Source organism: Scleropages formosus, chromosome 7, assembly GCF_900964775.1.
Source record: "Scleropages formosus chromosome 7, fSclFor1.1, whole genome shotgun sequence".
In the NCBI taxonomy this organism is placed as follows: domain Eukaryota; kingdom Metazoa; phylum Chordata; class Actinopteri; order Osteoglossiformes; family Osteoglossidae; genus Scleropages; species Scleropages formosus.
The window spans coordinates 25,274,758-25,289,228 of NC_041812.1; the positions used below are offsets into that span (position 1 = coordinate 25,274,758).

At 43.5% G+C, this 14,471-nt stretch overlaps 1 protein-coding gene across 1 annotated transcript in view; it reads right to left on the reverse strand.

Moving 5' to 3' along the window:
* fto (FTO alpha-ketoglutarate dependent dioxygenase) overlaps nt 1–14,471 on the reverse strand; it is a 99,491-nt gene that overhangs the window by 48,089 nt on the left and 36,931 nt on the right. The window contains exon 8 of the mRNA XM_018738965.1: nt 11,031–11,155. Coding sequence (XP_018594481.1) covers nt 11,031–11,155 — 125 coding nt within the window. The remainder of the gene's footprint in view (nt 1–11,030; nt 11,156–14,471) is intronic.

The following is a 14,471-nucleotide window of genomic DNA, read 5'->3' on the forward strand; positions in this document are numbered from 1 at the left end:
TTAAGAACTTTCCTACAAACTCTTAGCTCTTGAGAGCATAGTCAATACTGTTGCACTCAGTTTCACACACAAAAGCACATTATGCAGACACAAGCTAGGGGTGCTACAACTGTCAGTTGGATAATCGGGAAAAAGAGACCATTTGTTAAGCATACAACACTGACATTCTGAAGAAAAGGAAGCGCGTGCACATATATGGTCTACAACTGCTTGTCCCATGTGGGGTCCCAGAGAACCAGAGGCTAACCCAACAAAACAGGGGGCAGGGCTGGAGGGAGAGTGGACACACCCCGGACGGGACACCAGTCTGCCGCAAGGCACCCCAAGCAGGATTCGAACCCCAGACCCACCACAGAGCAAGCCCTGGCCAAACTCACTGCACCACAGAGCAGGCCCTGGCCAAACCCGCTGTTCCACTGCCCCCCCCCAAAAAGAAGCATCTGACAAGAATTGCAGAAATGGTAGTTGCAGGATCCAGGGACAACAGCATGGGCTCTCCAGCAGTCTCCTATCACAACATAGCCAATAAACTAAATGACTGATGGATTGATTGGAAGTCAATATATTGGCCAATTATCACAACCAATTAGCTAAATGATCTGCTCATTTTGCTAGGAGAGGTGCAGGTATTGCTCCACTCATTGGCACGAGTCCGCAGAACAGGTGTAAAATAATGTGGTACTGCATAGGAATAGCAGAGCTGGGTGATTGGAAAAGCTGTGGGCTATGCTGCTGATACCCAGTTCTTTGCTTTTCCCTTAGCCCCCACAGACATATCATCCTCTTGTACCACAGCTTGCCTCTCAGACATCTTTGCTTGGATGACTGACCACCACCTACAACTCAATCTCTCCAAGACTGAGATCCTTTATCTGCCAGCAGGTTCATCCAACTGTTAGGAACTCTCAACTGAACAATTTGTTCATTTCATTCGCTTCATCAGTCAAGAGCCTGGGAATAACAATCAACTCAAGTTTCTGCTTCTCCCAACACAATGAATCCTTAACCTGGTCCTGTAAAAACATACTGTATAATATTTACAAGAGCTATACTTATCTCACAACACAGTGTAGGCCACAGTGATTTCCTGTTCTCACTATTGCATCTCTCTCCTGTATGGTCTTCAAAACTCCACCATCAGCACTCTAAAGCTGATCGAGAATGCCAATGCCTAAGTTGTGTCTGACCAAAGCATTCCCATGTATCTGCTCTCCACATCTCTTTGCACTGGCTCCCTGCAGCTGTACATATCAATTTCAAGACTCTAGTTGTGGCCTTCAGACCTACACCCCAATACCTACAGGGACTGATCTCTCCCTACACACCAGTAAGACTGCTACACCCCTCTGCCTCTGGTAGCTTGGTGGTCCCATGCATGAGAGTTCCAAAATCAGAAGTCCACAGGCTAACTGCTTTGCCTCCAATTGGTAGAATGAGCTCCCTCTCTCCCTCAAAACTGCAGAATAACTTTGAACATTTAAGAAGGATCTCTGAACACATCTATTTCAGATCCACTTCTCTCCTGATCCCCTAACTTGACCTCATCTGTCACGATTTATATTTCTGATCTGTTTTACAGGAAGCCACTCATGTATTGTGCAGTAGAAAGAACAATGGTATTGGACAAACAGACTGGTTCAACAATCATGAGCCTTTATATAAAACTCTTCGTTTACTCTCAGTTGCATATCACTTTGGAGAAAAGCATCTTTGAAATGAATAAATGTAAATAAGGGCTGTACAGAGAGTGACACTTCTACCTGCAGGCCCCTGGGGCAGATCACATGAACCAGGGAGCTTAAGAAAAGGCTTGACTCAGCAAAAAAAAAGAAAAAAAAAAAAACAAAGAAACTGTGCCAGGGAGTCAGGGTCTTAATATCAGGCCTTCTGCATTCTGTATGTCCACACTAAGACAACATCCTTTTTGAATTAGCATCTTATCCACAAATTACCTTTACTAATGAAATGGTTCATGTGAAGCTAAGCATTGCTTTACTCATGTTAACTACATGCAGGATCACGGCTGATCTATATAGATTCTTCTGTTATCAGAATGTCTACACATTTAATCAGCTCTAAGTGACTAAAGCCCAATCTGCTGAGTAAATAAAAATCATTTCCCCTAATCCAGCATATATAAGGGAGACTATTTCAAGACTGTTTCCTACATCCATAAAACATTGGAAGTTTCTGTCCAGAGTTTATCAAGAGTGAAAACGAAGAGTTTTTTTCTTGTTCTATATCTGTAAAGCAGTTTGTCTGAACCATGTCATTACAATTATAATTAGAGGCTGAAAGTCTGTTGAATCCTGTGGAACCTGCATATCGACTCAGAGACAACTCCCAAAACGAACATTTTTTTTTTTTTTTTAACTCTTAGTCTGGATAGAGTGCAAAATGTAGGGCTGCTCAAATGTGCATAGGCAGTAAAAAGACTTTAAAAGCAGCCCCTAATTCTAACCATTTCATGCTACACACACACACAGAAAGGCTATGGGGGCATTTGTAGAGTTGAGGTGAGCACACTGGCAGGAAATAGGTGCAGGACAGAAGGGTTTTAAGATTGTCACTTCTGTAATGCTGAAACACCCAAAAACGATCCAAAAATATAACAAAAGATCAAAAAAATGTAATAAAAGTCAACCATAAACAGCTTCAGTTAGAAACACCACTTGCTTCTGATAGTTTTCTCTGTATTCTCCCAGGTCTCTCTTTGGTCTTAAGACAAGATACTTTATATTAAGGCCTCAACCGGACCCCAAACGGCTGGCGGCTGGTCCTCATTAACTGGCATGGGTAGGGCACTGGAGAACTTTCCATTAAGGACAACCTCCCTCCATGCTATGGTTCCACCTCCCATTGGCACAAAACACCATACAAGAAAACAGAGATACCAAACAAACTTACGCACACAAATTATACAGAATCACACAAACAATGGATACCCAGACAACATCTTATTTGATGACAGCAGAGGAAGAGGACTGACCAGCTGCCTGCCTACACCAAGTTTCTGCAAAGTAATGAACTCTGACAGCTTGGGGAGCACCTACATAGCTGTAGGCTGGGCAGCTCAAGCAAGAGCAACAGGGAGGACTGCCAAGGAGCTGTGTGCGCGTGTGTGTGTGTGTGTGTGTGTGTGTGTGTGTGTGTGTGTGTGCATGTGTGGATGAGAGAGAGAAAGAAAGAGAAAGAGAGAGAGAGAGAGAGAGAGAGAGAGAGAGAGAGAGAGAGAGTTGATGGAGGGCAAGGGTTGACAGGGCCAAAGGAGGGATCCTGTGTGGTGACAGGCCCTGCCCGGCCCCCCAGGCCTGACCCGCCTGCAATTCCTTCACAATGTGCACACTGACAGGAGCAGCTGCAGCTCCTGAGCGAGATGGATGAAATTTTCATAACTATTTCCCCCAAGTTACGTTTCACCTTCACGATAATTTATGACCTGTTCGGGAGCCTTGAAGAGACAATATGCTTACCATAAAATTAACTGTAACAGTCTTGTAGGTTATAATTAACAATAGTGGAGGGGGTACTGCCAACTGGATACGAACACATGGCGTAATTGATGGTGATGCGGGGATATTAAGAGGAGCTAACAATATCATTACCGCACGTGTCAGTTTGGTAAATTCGAGGCGTCTGAGTGTTAATTACAAATAAGCCCCCACCCTTATGATTCCCATCCCCTTCCCAGAGCTCGCTGTGTGGAAGAGGAGTGACGCTAAATGAGCGTGAAGGGAAAGGCTTTGAATCCACCTGGACCAACACACACCGTGCAGGACTGTTGTGTCAGCTGCTGCCTGGGCTGGAGGGAGGGAGGGAGGTAGGAGAAGGCGGAGGGACCCCGGGTACATCTGTCCATTGTGGCCCCCTTGCCATGCTCCCTCATTTACATGGGGCCTGTCCCAAGTCTGCTCAAACGACTAACAAGAAAATTACTGTTATTAGAAATGTCCGTTAAATGAGTCAGATTTATAAATTCTCTATATGTGTCCTTGTTTTCACCCCCTTTCGAGACAAAGTGGGAATTCAGACTACCAGTTCGCTAAGACAAACGTAAGATGTGCACATTGTGACCCTCTTCACAGCGAAAGAAACAACCTGCTCCTAAAAATGGATACCATGCTGAAAGAACCAGGCTCACCGTTTAACCTGCCTTTAAAACTGCTTTCAATTTGCACCAGCTCACACTCAGACAATAGTGTTGCCATCAATATTTTGGAAGGCATGTATTAAAAGTTACAAGAAAATAAGCCTGGGAGTGGCAACAATAAACACAAACCAAGGTGAAACCCCCAGTTTGCACACTTCAGGATGAGAGGTATGAAATTCGACAGGCCAGCGAGTCCCACACCGAGGCCCGTCCACAAGGGCCACGGACCAGAAGCCTCTCCGCACCTTATACAGACAGACCCTCTCTTCTCAACCTGTGCTCCAGTGCTGTTACAAATATGCCCTCACAACCAAGACCTCCTGTACTCACATTCTAAAAGTCTGACTATGACTCGTACATCAAAGGCCTACAGCCAATAGCTGGCCGCCTGTGCAACATGTGGCGTGTAATGTCTGCAGAATTTCGATTGCACGAGTCCTTCTGCGAATTGCCTCAACCCACCATTACCAAGAATAAATGTGGATTATGAAAGTAGTTTTCATTAAGTTCTGTAGGCGATAAAACTAAGCTGACGTGATAAGTGGATGTTTTTTCTTTCTGTCAGGAACTGACGAGAACTTCCAGTGGGGAGATGATGCAGGGAATCAAGTCAGAGTCCTCCACAGACTGAGAGTTTAATTTATTGGCCTGAAAAACGAGAGCAATCACAGTGCTAAATGGTTGGCAGCAAGTAGCAAACATCAGAACTGAGGAGCACTTATCTCACAGATTAAACAGAGAAGGTCTGGGAATTTAACTTTTCGGGTGTTTATATGCCCACATGGAGAAGGAATATGCTAATCAAACATGTTTCCGTTCACTTTGGAAGCTGCCTTTCCTACACACAAACCAAACCGAATGTAGCATTTCAAAATCTGGAATCAATGAGTTTAGAAGGCAGACAGGCAAACTGGAAGTCAGAAAAAGTTTGATAGCGTTTGATGGACTGAGTCACGTATGACTATAAAATGGTTAATAAAAAGAAGGAAGGTGAAAGCTACTTTAGTCATCCCTGATGAAACCGTAACACCTCATGTTCTAGGAGCACAACTGCATTGTATTTCACAATATAAAAAACAAATTGGACGTGAGTCACAAGTTCAAAACGGCAGCTGCCAGTAAGGACACTGATACACACCCAAGTAATGTGGAAAGGAGAGATGATTTCCTCATGCAGGCAAAAACGTGAGTATCGTTAATGCTGACTGGAATAGAAACAGATTCAGATTAAACAGGACAAACCCTACTTAAGGCAGAGGACAGGCCTTCACATCTGCTGCACATCGTTATTAGCACCCTCCAACAGAAACAAGCAGTTTCATGGAATTTCACTGGTCAACAATAATGAAGAAAAAAAAAGAATTTTCTAAAACACAATTCGAGGAAACCGTGATCCTGTAAACAATGCATCACTTAGACAAGAAGTCCAGAAAGACCTCTGTGACATTGGCAAGGAATCCAATGGCAAGATGGGAAGCCAACTGTTATACCCTCACCTAAGGGACATTTACAGCCTGGCTACATACAAAGAGTAATATTTTATCTTAAGCCAAGAAAATAACCTTAAACCACTGTGATGGGCTATTGACATACTCCACTAATTAAGTCTGCATAATTTTAATTAAAGACACATTGCCTTCTTTTTTACCTGCTGATTATATTTCCATACTTACGCACCTTATAAACTTTTCCGATGAGTTTGCACTCTGTCAAATTCTTTTTTCCTGCCTTATCATTGTTATTAATGGCCTGTGTTGGCTTTATTACCAAAAATATCAGACCACCGAGATCTGACAGGCTGATTGATTTGTAAATTGCACACGCTGGCTTGCGTTCTGCTCATTTCTTGTCTACCTACAAAAACGTGAATTAAAGGGAAACAAAAACAACCATCCATTCTGCCAAATGCAGGTGCGAACTTAATGAACCTAAACCAGGTGCTGCATATAAAAAAGTACAGAAGATAAATATCACAAAGGGTCAATGCCAAGGAAAACATTTACCAAAGAAATAACCTGAGAAATACAACTGTCACCTGAGATATTACATGAGAAATACAACTGTCGTCTCAAGTGTGTTGCAACACCTGCCAGCTCAGAGTGATTAAACTACCCCCTCGAGGGACAGCAACATCAGAGGGAACTCTTCGATCCTTTCATTCACGATGCGCTCACGCTGAAAAAAACACCTTTGCTAATTAAACAAACAAACAGAGAAACAAACGTATATTTCGGTCTAGGCGGAGCGCAAACACTGACGATATTAGCGAATCCAGCGAAGCAGTCTTTTCGTAGCGTACACAAACTGTAATGAGAACGATGGAAAGAAGAAAGAGCACTGGAGAGCACCAGGGCTGAGGAGCAGCACCACACAAACCCTCTTTGCCTGTGTTGTCCATGGGCACGCGTGCCCCCGAGAGTTGGGGTTGCCAGATTTTGTTCAAACAATGCCTCAAAAACTCATACCACAGACAGGGGGCGCTATGATTATGCCTCTCACAAAGGACAGAAGTGAGCACAAAGCGTACGCCACTGCGAAGGTGGTAAGGAAAAAAGCAAGCAAAAGACACCTGTACACACTACTTAGACAACTGCTTAAAAAGTGAGGAGAAACTGGAGGCTGATTCAGCACAACATATAAGAGAACCTGTCCTAAACTGTCACCATGAGCTCCGCTCCTGTTGATGCCGGGGTTTAATGACTCTCCCCGTCCTTTACTCCAAGAGAACCTGAAAAGCTAAGGGCAGTGGGAGGCGGCAAGAAACAATCACACAACACAACAGAAAAGTGCACACTCCCTAGTATGGCAAAGGTCAGCGATCAGCAAAGTGATGAGAGCATCTGCACCTCTGACATCTTTATTATGAAGGCAGGCCAGCAGGGGACAAACAAGCTGGGTGCTCAAAGGCATCAGAAACACAACTCATTATAGCAAAGATCATCATCAGTCTTTGCAGAGCTGGAAATTAAAATACGCTGCAGACACAGTACTGTACCTTTATTTGCCTTGCGAATGGAAGTGAATTATTGAAATTGCTTTTTTACATATGATGTAAAGAACTAAATACCTTTTCAGGTGAACAAGTCAACTTGCAGCGTTAGTCGCACAAAAAAAAGTAATATTTCGGAAATGAGTTACTAATGTGTACACTGTCTATGTATTTCCAGTGTCAAAGGTCAGACAGTGTCCTTTTCTCTGTCATATGTCTCCAATAATGGTTCACCCGTTCCTTCTACAACTGCCCCTGCCAGAATAAACAAGACTAAAGAGGGAGGGACAGAATCAAAGACAGAAATGTGGAAAGAAGAGGACCAGATGGGCACCTTCACAGTCCATTTGTCAAACCCAATACACCGGCTCTTCCCCTGCGTCTCTCCCAACTGATCCTCTGTTCTAAACCTCCATGTAATTTGGTAATAATTTCCATTATCATATAATGACTCTACAAAGCCTACAGTGGTTTGCATGGTCGGTACAATATTCACAGCTGTTCCCCTTAGTTCTTGTGCACCCGCTGCGATAATGCACATATCTCACTGGCCGAGGTGTGACCTCTGTGTGACACAGAGTGCAGCGTGGGAAGGAGTGGCCAAACGCTGCCCTTACAACTTGGGTGTCGGGTTCTATTGACTAACAGCAAAGAAGCGGCAAATGCGCCATTTGCCTTTGAAAACCTTGCTGTCCAAGGTTGGCCACTTCCGCTTCCATGAAAAGCAGCACGTGGAATTACCGTTACTTTCAGACTGAAAGGGGCTTTGCCAGTCAGCGAGGGTATGAAAAAGGAGATTGCAAAGCACTAGTAGGAAAGAGTGGGACTCGTTTTAAATACTGCCGCACGCTGCACAGAGGTGTCACCACACTAAATCACTGGGACAGGGATGCAAATGATTGTGTGAGAAGCCAGGATGCAGGAGATTTATCTGGGGCCACCATGAATGGTTAGAGGTATGTAAATCCCAGAGCAGCGATCATGGCTGGCTTGAGAGCAGTGTTAGGCCACAATTAGAAAAGAGCGAGAGTGAAAAGACAAATGGGCTCCAGTAGAGCCGCTGGACAAGGACGCAGGCCGTTCTGTCACAGTGAAGGTCTGCAAAGGCAAGCAACAGTTTCTATTCACCGTGAAGTTTGCAGATGACTTTTGACAGACACGTGATGCAAGGGACTTAATGTATAGAAAGCAAAACTCAAAACCCTATTAGCTTCATCTATTTTTTCTGTAACCCACATATGAAGTTATTCAAAATATAAAATTAATAATAAAGGGGTCACAGAAAATAGATTCAAAACCAAATCCACTTCTACACCAGCAGCAACAAACTTATGAAAACGCAAACAAAAATTTTTTACAGCAACAAAATATTTGTCGGTAGAAACTGTTGATAGAGATGAGTCAAAATGCACTGTCCTTTTACAAAGCCAGTCTAAAACATAAGGAAATGTTATCGACTTCACGAGCTGGCCTTTAGAAATCTCATCATTTTTGTCACATGATGTGAGTATATGTTTATTTTTGCTGTTTGTTTTATGTGACATTTTCTGTTGACAGGCACTTTGCAGGTAACGGCCAGCTTAAAAAAGCATATCTGCACAGAGAGTCCTAGAGAGCAACCAGAGTTCAAACACATTACCTACATGCATGTGTTTATCAACCCTGCATTCTAATCATTACTCTTCTTCTGGTGATGGCAAGAGGGAATAAACGACTGCCACTGTGTCACACAAGGACTAATCACTTCCTACACTGAGAAGGCTCCTCCGCACTATGACACTCTTCACTGCTTCAAGGGGCTCCGGGGGCAGGATGGTCTGTAGCTTTCAGCACCTGTCATCTGACCCCCATCGCCCCCACCACCCACCGCCCCCAGGGCACTACACCAAAGTTGTCAGGCCAGGGCGTCGCTGGGGCAGGGGGTGGGACTCAAAGAGCTACAGTCTGTTTATGAAGAATGCCTTGATGGGAGGCTGGAAAGGTCTCTGCAAAACATCATACAGATTGAAGAGAAGGTGGTGCCAAGGGGATTCTGGGAGATTGTTGCCCTGGCAGCTCAGACCCTTTGCGAGGTCTGGGTCTTGTCTGGTGTGGAGCCAGCGGAGGGGCTTGAGCTGCATCCGTAGCCAGACAGAGAACACTTAAGATCTGGCTCCAGAGCGCGATTATACTGCTCACAGCGTACAGGGGTCAAACCCATTTGTAAGTGGGCCTCATTGAAGGTTCAAGTCTGTCTAATTACTCAGGGAAAGCAGGCATAGTGAGGAGCACCAGGAACGGTCAATGAGAAGTGGGGGTGGCGGTTTGATGCTGCTAAAATAGCACTGCTCTACTAGCGAGCTAGGTTTATCTGACTCAGTAGACACTACGAAAACCTCTTGTCACTCAGCTCCTTATCTGTCAGGAGGGAAATGATTGGAAGTTATCTGGAGCAAACTTGCTGCAGTGATACCTGCCACACCCTGGTGTTCAAAAGTTTGGAATCATACACAAATGTTCATGTTTTTGAAAGAACTGATACTTTTCTTAATCAAGGTACCATTAAATTAATTTAGAAATATAGCCAAGGCATCGTTACTAATGCTGCAAATGGTTATTACTGTTGAATGAGTCAGATTGCCAAGAAACTCAAGATTTCACACAAAGGTGTCCACGGCTATGTTGAGAGAAGAGGGCAAACTGGATATAAGCAGGACAAAAAGAGAAGCGGAAGGCCCACGTGCACAACTGCGCAAGAGGATAAGAACATCAGAGGTGCACTTTGAGAAACAGATGCCTTACAGGTCCTCAGCTGATTGCTTTCTTCAGTAGTACAGACCAAATACCGGTGTCATCTGCAGTGAAACAATAACTCCGGGATGTTGCCCTTAGAGGTAAAGTTTCAAAGAAAAGGCCATATCTGAAATGGCAAATAAAAAGAAGAGGTTAAAATGGGCAAAAGAAGACAGATATTGGGCAGTGGATGACTGGAAGTCTATCATGAGTGTTATGAAGGGATAGCACTGCTCCTTCCAGTATGAAGGGATGAGCCTATGTTTGAGGTGTTTGGATCAAGGAGGAGACCATATGTGACACAGAGAGCAAATGAATGCTGGAGGACTGCTTGATGCCTTCTGTTAAGCAGGGTGGAGGAAATGTGATGATATGGGGGTCGTCAGTGCATGATTGGTGCAAATTTCATCTTGTAGCAGGACAACGATCCGAAGCATACTTCTAACCTATTGGGTGAATAAAGAGGGCGCGAGAGTACTGTCTTCGATCGACTGGCCAGTACAATGGAGGATTCTTTGATGAATGTAAAGTCTGATGCGTAGAACAATTATATGAAATAGAAGTTATGTTATGAGAAATGCATTGAATATCAGTGTATTGACTTTCATTTCTAATCAATTTAATGCTACCTTGGACAATAAAAAATATCAATTCCTCTCAAAAAACATGAACGTTTCCGGGTGATTCTAAACTTTTGAACGCTAGTGTATCATCAGCAAACACAATGCATGTCCTTCATGTAAAACCTGTAGTTCACATGTCCCTTTGACAATTACACTGTTCACCATGAATATGCTGTCACTCAGTCAGCATCTATGTGATAATCTTGAAGATATACACCTGGTAAAATTAAAGTAGGTATTGCCTAAATAAAGTAAGAAACATAGGATAAAACATACCAGAACATGTTAATCTACTAAAGATCAACAAAATAGGAGCCACTGCTACAATATTCACCTTATAATTTAAAAAGAAACTGAAATTTCTGTTGTCAGGATTCTGCAGTATGATTCAAACAACAAAAATTGAGCATTTTTCCCTAAAGCACATTTCATATGATAGGCTATTTAGATGGAGAAAAAAAAATCCTCCTGTCTTATGATGATGGGCTGCGCCTACCTCTCCTTCCAAGTGAGCCTGTGCTGCTGTCGCTCCGTGAGAGTGGGCAGCAAGGTTTCGGCCACCTCCTTCCTCCTCTGCTCTTCACAGCCGTCATCCTCCGCTACCGCCAGCGTCAGCTGAGTCTGCAATGAAGGCCAAATTCAGGGAACACTTAATGAAAGTAACAGCAAGAACAAAGGGCAAGAGTGTATGGTAAGGTACAGGTAGGACTCTAAGCGGTCAGTCTGTAGAAGCACAAAAGCTAAGTGTGTCATCAAAGGTCATTTTTTTGAGAAATGTGTCTGGCTTCTCTTGGACGAACTCTTAAACTAAGCTTTAATGGGGTGGAAGAAAAAAAAAAAAACACACAAAGTAACCCCGTCCATCCTTATTCACACAGACTTTGTTAGACAGTTAAACTCCAAGTGATTCGGTATTTAGCAAAATGCTTGTGCATCAAAGTGGATAAAACTAGTAATTACATTTAATCCTGAATGCTTAAATGCACAGTTGTCATTCCCTCTTCAAATCCCCCTGATGGCTCTACACTGGATCTGTTTCTCTAGATTCAATGCATAATTTAAAAATCCACAAGTGAATCATTTTCAATTCCATTTTACTGCGCACTGTAACTTTTCTGACAACTCATTTGACTGTTTTAATTCTTGTGGATACATGTTTGGAGTGTGTGCTTCAACAAGCCACACAAAGCAGTTTCATACTAATACACTCAGTCACGATCACTCTTAGTTTCCAATACACCTCTTAACCACACTGATGACACATTCAATAATATATCTCTGATGGAAAACAGACATGGTTTAAGATACCTCTTCTGTAAACCTTGATCTTGTCACAGTGTTCTGGGAATTAGCCGTGAAAACAGTAGAAGCATATTGGTGGATGTTTATTTTTATGCAACAAAGTCTCCCCAACAGACTGCATTTTTTGGTTTCATTCATCCATGAGACAGCACGCTTGCAGTTCTTGAAATTTCGAAATATATGTCTCCACAGCTTTCACCCTGAGCTATGGTATGACGGACAGATCAGGTCAGTGGTTACATGAATACCAAGAGCCCTTCCCCTCACTCATTGCAGGAGTGTCTCAAATAGGTCAAAGGTTCAACACCGATGAAAGAACTTTTGCTGAGACTTGGAAAACAGAAGCTGTAGAAAAAAAGTGCTTGAAACTTCAAAAATCCTGAACCCTTGTCCTACTAACCTCTTCAACTCCACTCACCTTACTTGTAAGGCTTCATAAAGATGGTTAAGGTGGCCTCAAGAGAATTGGTGTCTATGTCTCCTGGTCACTAGCTCTATTCTGTTTGTTGTGCCGCATTTTAGCATGGGTGTTGAATGAGCCCTTCACCTAGAGCCCTGTGGGTCTGCCGAGGGCAACACGGTGGTCTGCCTTGCTTGGTTTTCCATGGAGTCCATTGCCCTTATCTCAGTCCTCTGTTATCACGGGCCTTCATGGAGATGCCCTGTTTACGAACAGATGACAATTGCTATCCTTGGTTTCCTGAAACCAACAAGAAGCGTCCTGACTGCCCCGGCAAAGCAAAGGGTGATGGAGAGGGCAGGCATGGAACGGCGTGCTCTAACCGGTTTCCTGCTGTATATTTTTCCTGGGCAAAGCACCAATAGCTCCTCTTCTAAAAGGCATTGAAAGTAAACAAACACAAACATAGACTGGCATGATAGAAGAGTCCCAGGCACCAGTTGAAAGACCTTTCAAGCTCAAACAAATTAGGCCTTCATTCCAGACTCTAGGGTTGCCTGGGGCAATTCACTGTCCCACTGCTACAGCAATTCCCCTATTCAACCTCCACCAACTGTGTCTTTCCAGTCTCCTTCAAGTCTCTTTGAACAAGAGCCATTTCAATGGCCTACAAAAATTGACACAACTGCATATTTATTTAGATACGCTTATTGTTAAAAGTAAAATAAATTTTAAATGGAATTTTGATGAGGCCACATTATGGCGCAGCAGCGAAGACTTGGGCTGTGGGTGTGAATCTGCCTGTCTGTGTTAAGGTTGCATGTTCTCCCTTTGTTAGCGTATGTTTCCTCCAACAGTGCAAATATACGTTTTGAGTAAACTGGTGATTCTAAACTGCCTTTTTTGTGTGTGTGTGTGTGTGTGTGTGTGTGTGTGTGTGTGTGTGTGTGTGTGTGTGTGTGTGTGTGTGTGCGTGCGTAATTGCACTGCAACGTACAGGTATCCAGTCCAGGGTGCACCCTGCTTGATGCCCTGTGCTTCAGGAAAACCTCTGGACCACTGCAGCTCTCACTTGGACAAGTGGTTATGGATAATTAATGAATTTTTATTGCAAATATAACAGTAGGGAAACAATGTATAATATACTATAAGGCCAGTGGATGGAACTCAAATGGATAAGGATGAGCAAAGGCAACGGAGAAAACCACACAGCCAACAGCCCATGCTCTTTGGGTCCATTCCCCAGACTGTGCCACTTTGCTCCCTTCATAGATGTGGAAGCCAGCGGTACAGGGAGTTTTGCTTTTGTTCTGCACTTTTATCCAAGCTATTGGCGCACAACAAATTAGTCAATACATGGCATGCAAACAGGCTAAAGTTTGCAGGTTTGGTGACCTGCAAAACCAATAAGCTAAACTAACACTGCATTAATTAATTTCTTTCAAAATTAGCAATTAGTACAAAAAGCAGCATGGATTAGTAACTTTAGTTCACTTAGTCGAAAAGCAGGGGAACTATAACGGAGCTGGAACGAGCTTCAGCCTGAAATCGTGTGCTTTACCTCATTGGTTCACTGCACATGGGAGTAATCCTCCAAGACTGGACATTTTTATCAGAACAGGAAGTGTTAAGACTGTTCCTGAAATCACGGTGACTTGAAATGGGTTTCACTCTGATATGACACTATATAGCGTATGCAATGGTGTGTCCCGAGTGACATTTCTTCCATAAAAACCTACACTAAAAGCACGGCGATGAAACCATATTGTTTTATGTCTCTTGCATTAATTCTAGGCTTTAAAAGTGTAGCAGATTTTCATTTTAAAGCTGTTTTACAGAGTGGCGCTTTCCCCGTAACTGTCAACAGGCCCTAATCACTGCCCTCACTTGGGGGGGTCTTGACTTCTCAGCTTTTCAGCTCCTTGGCTGCTGATATGAAGCTGTCCAAGCACTAGAGGACACTGCCTGGGAGAGGGAGAGCAGAGGTGTGTATAAGTGTGTGTCAATGTGGATGCCTAAATGAAAGAATAAGACATTTGAACCCGGTAGGATCCCATAGATGGCGATGTAAAGATGAGGACACTCCTCTGGGTGATTGAGAGCCTACCATTTAGGGCAGACGTCCCCCTCATAGGGTCAACAACATATTCAGACCCCCATCAATTATGTCTGCCATGAAGTGAACCTGCTCATACAGCCTGGATTATATGAAGTGTAAAACATCAGAAAAACATG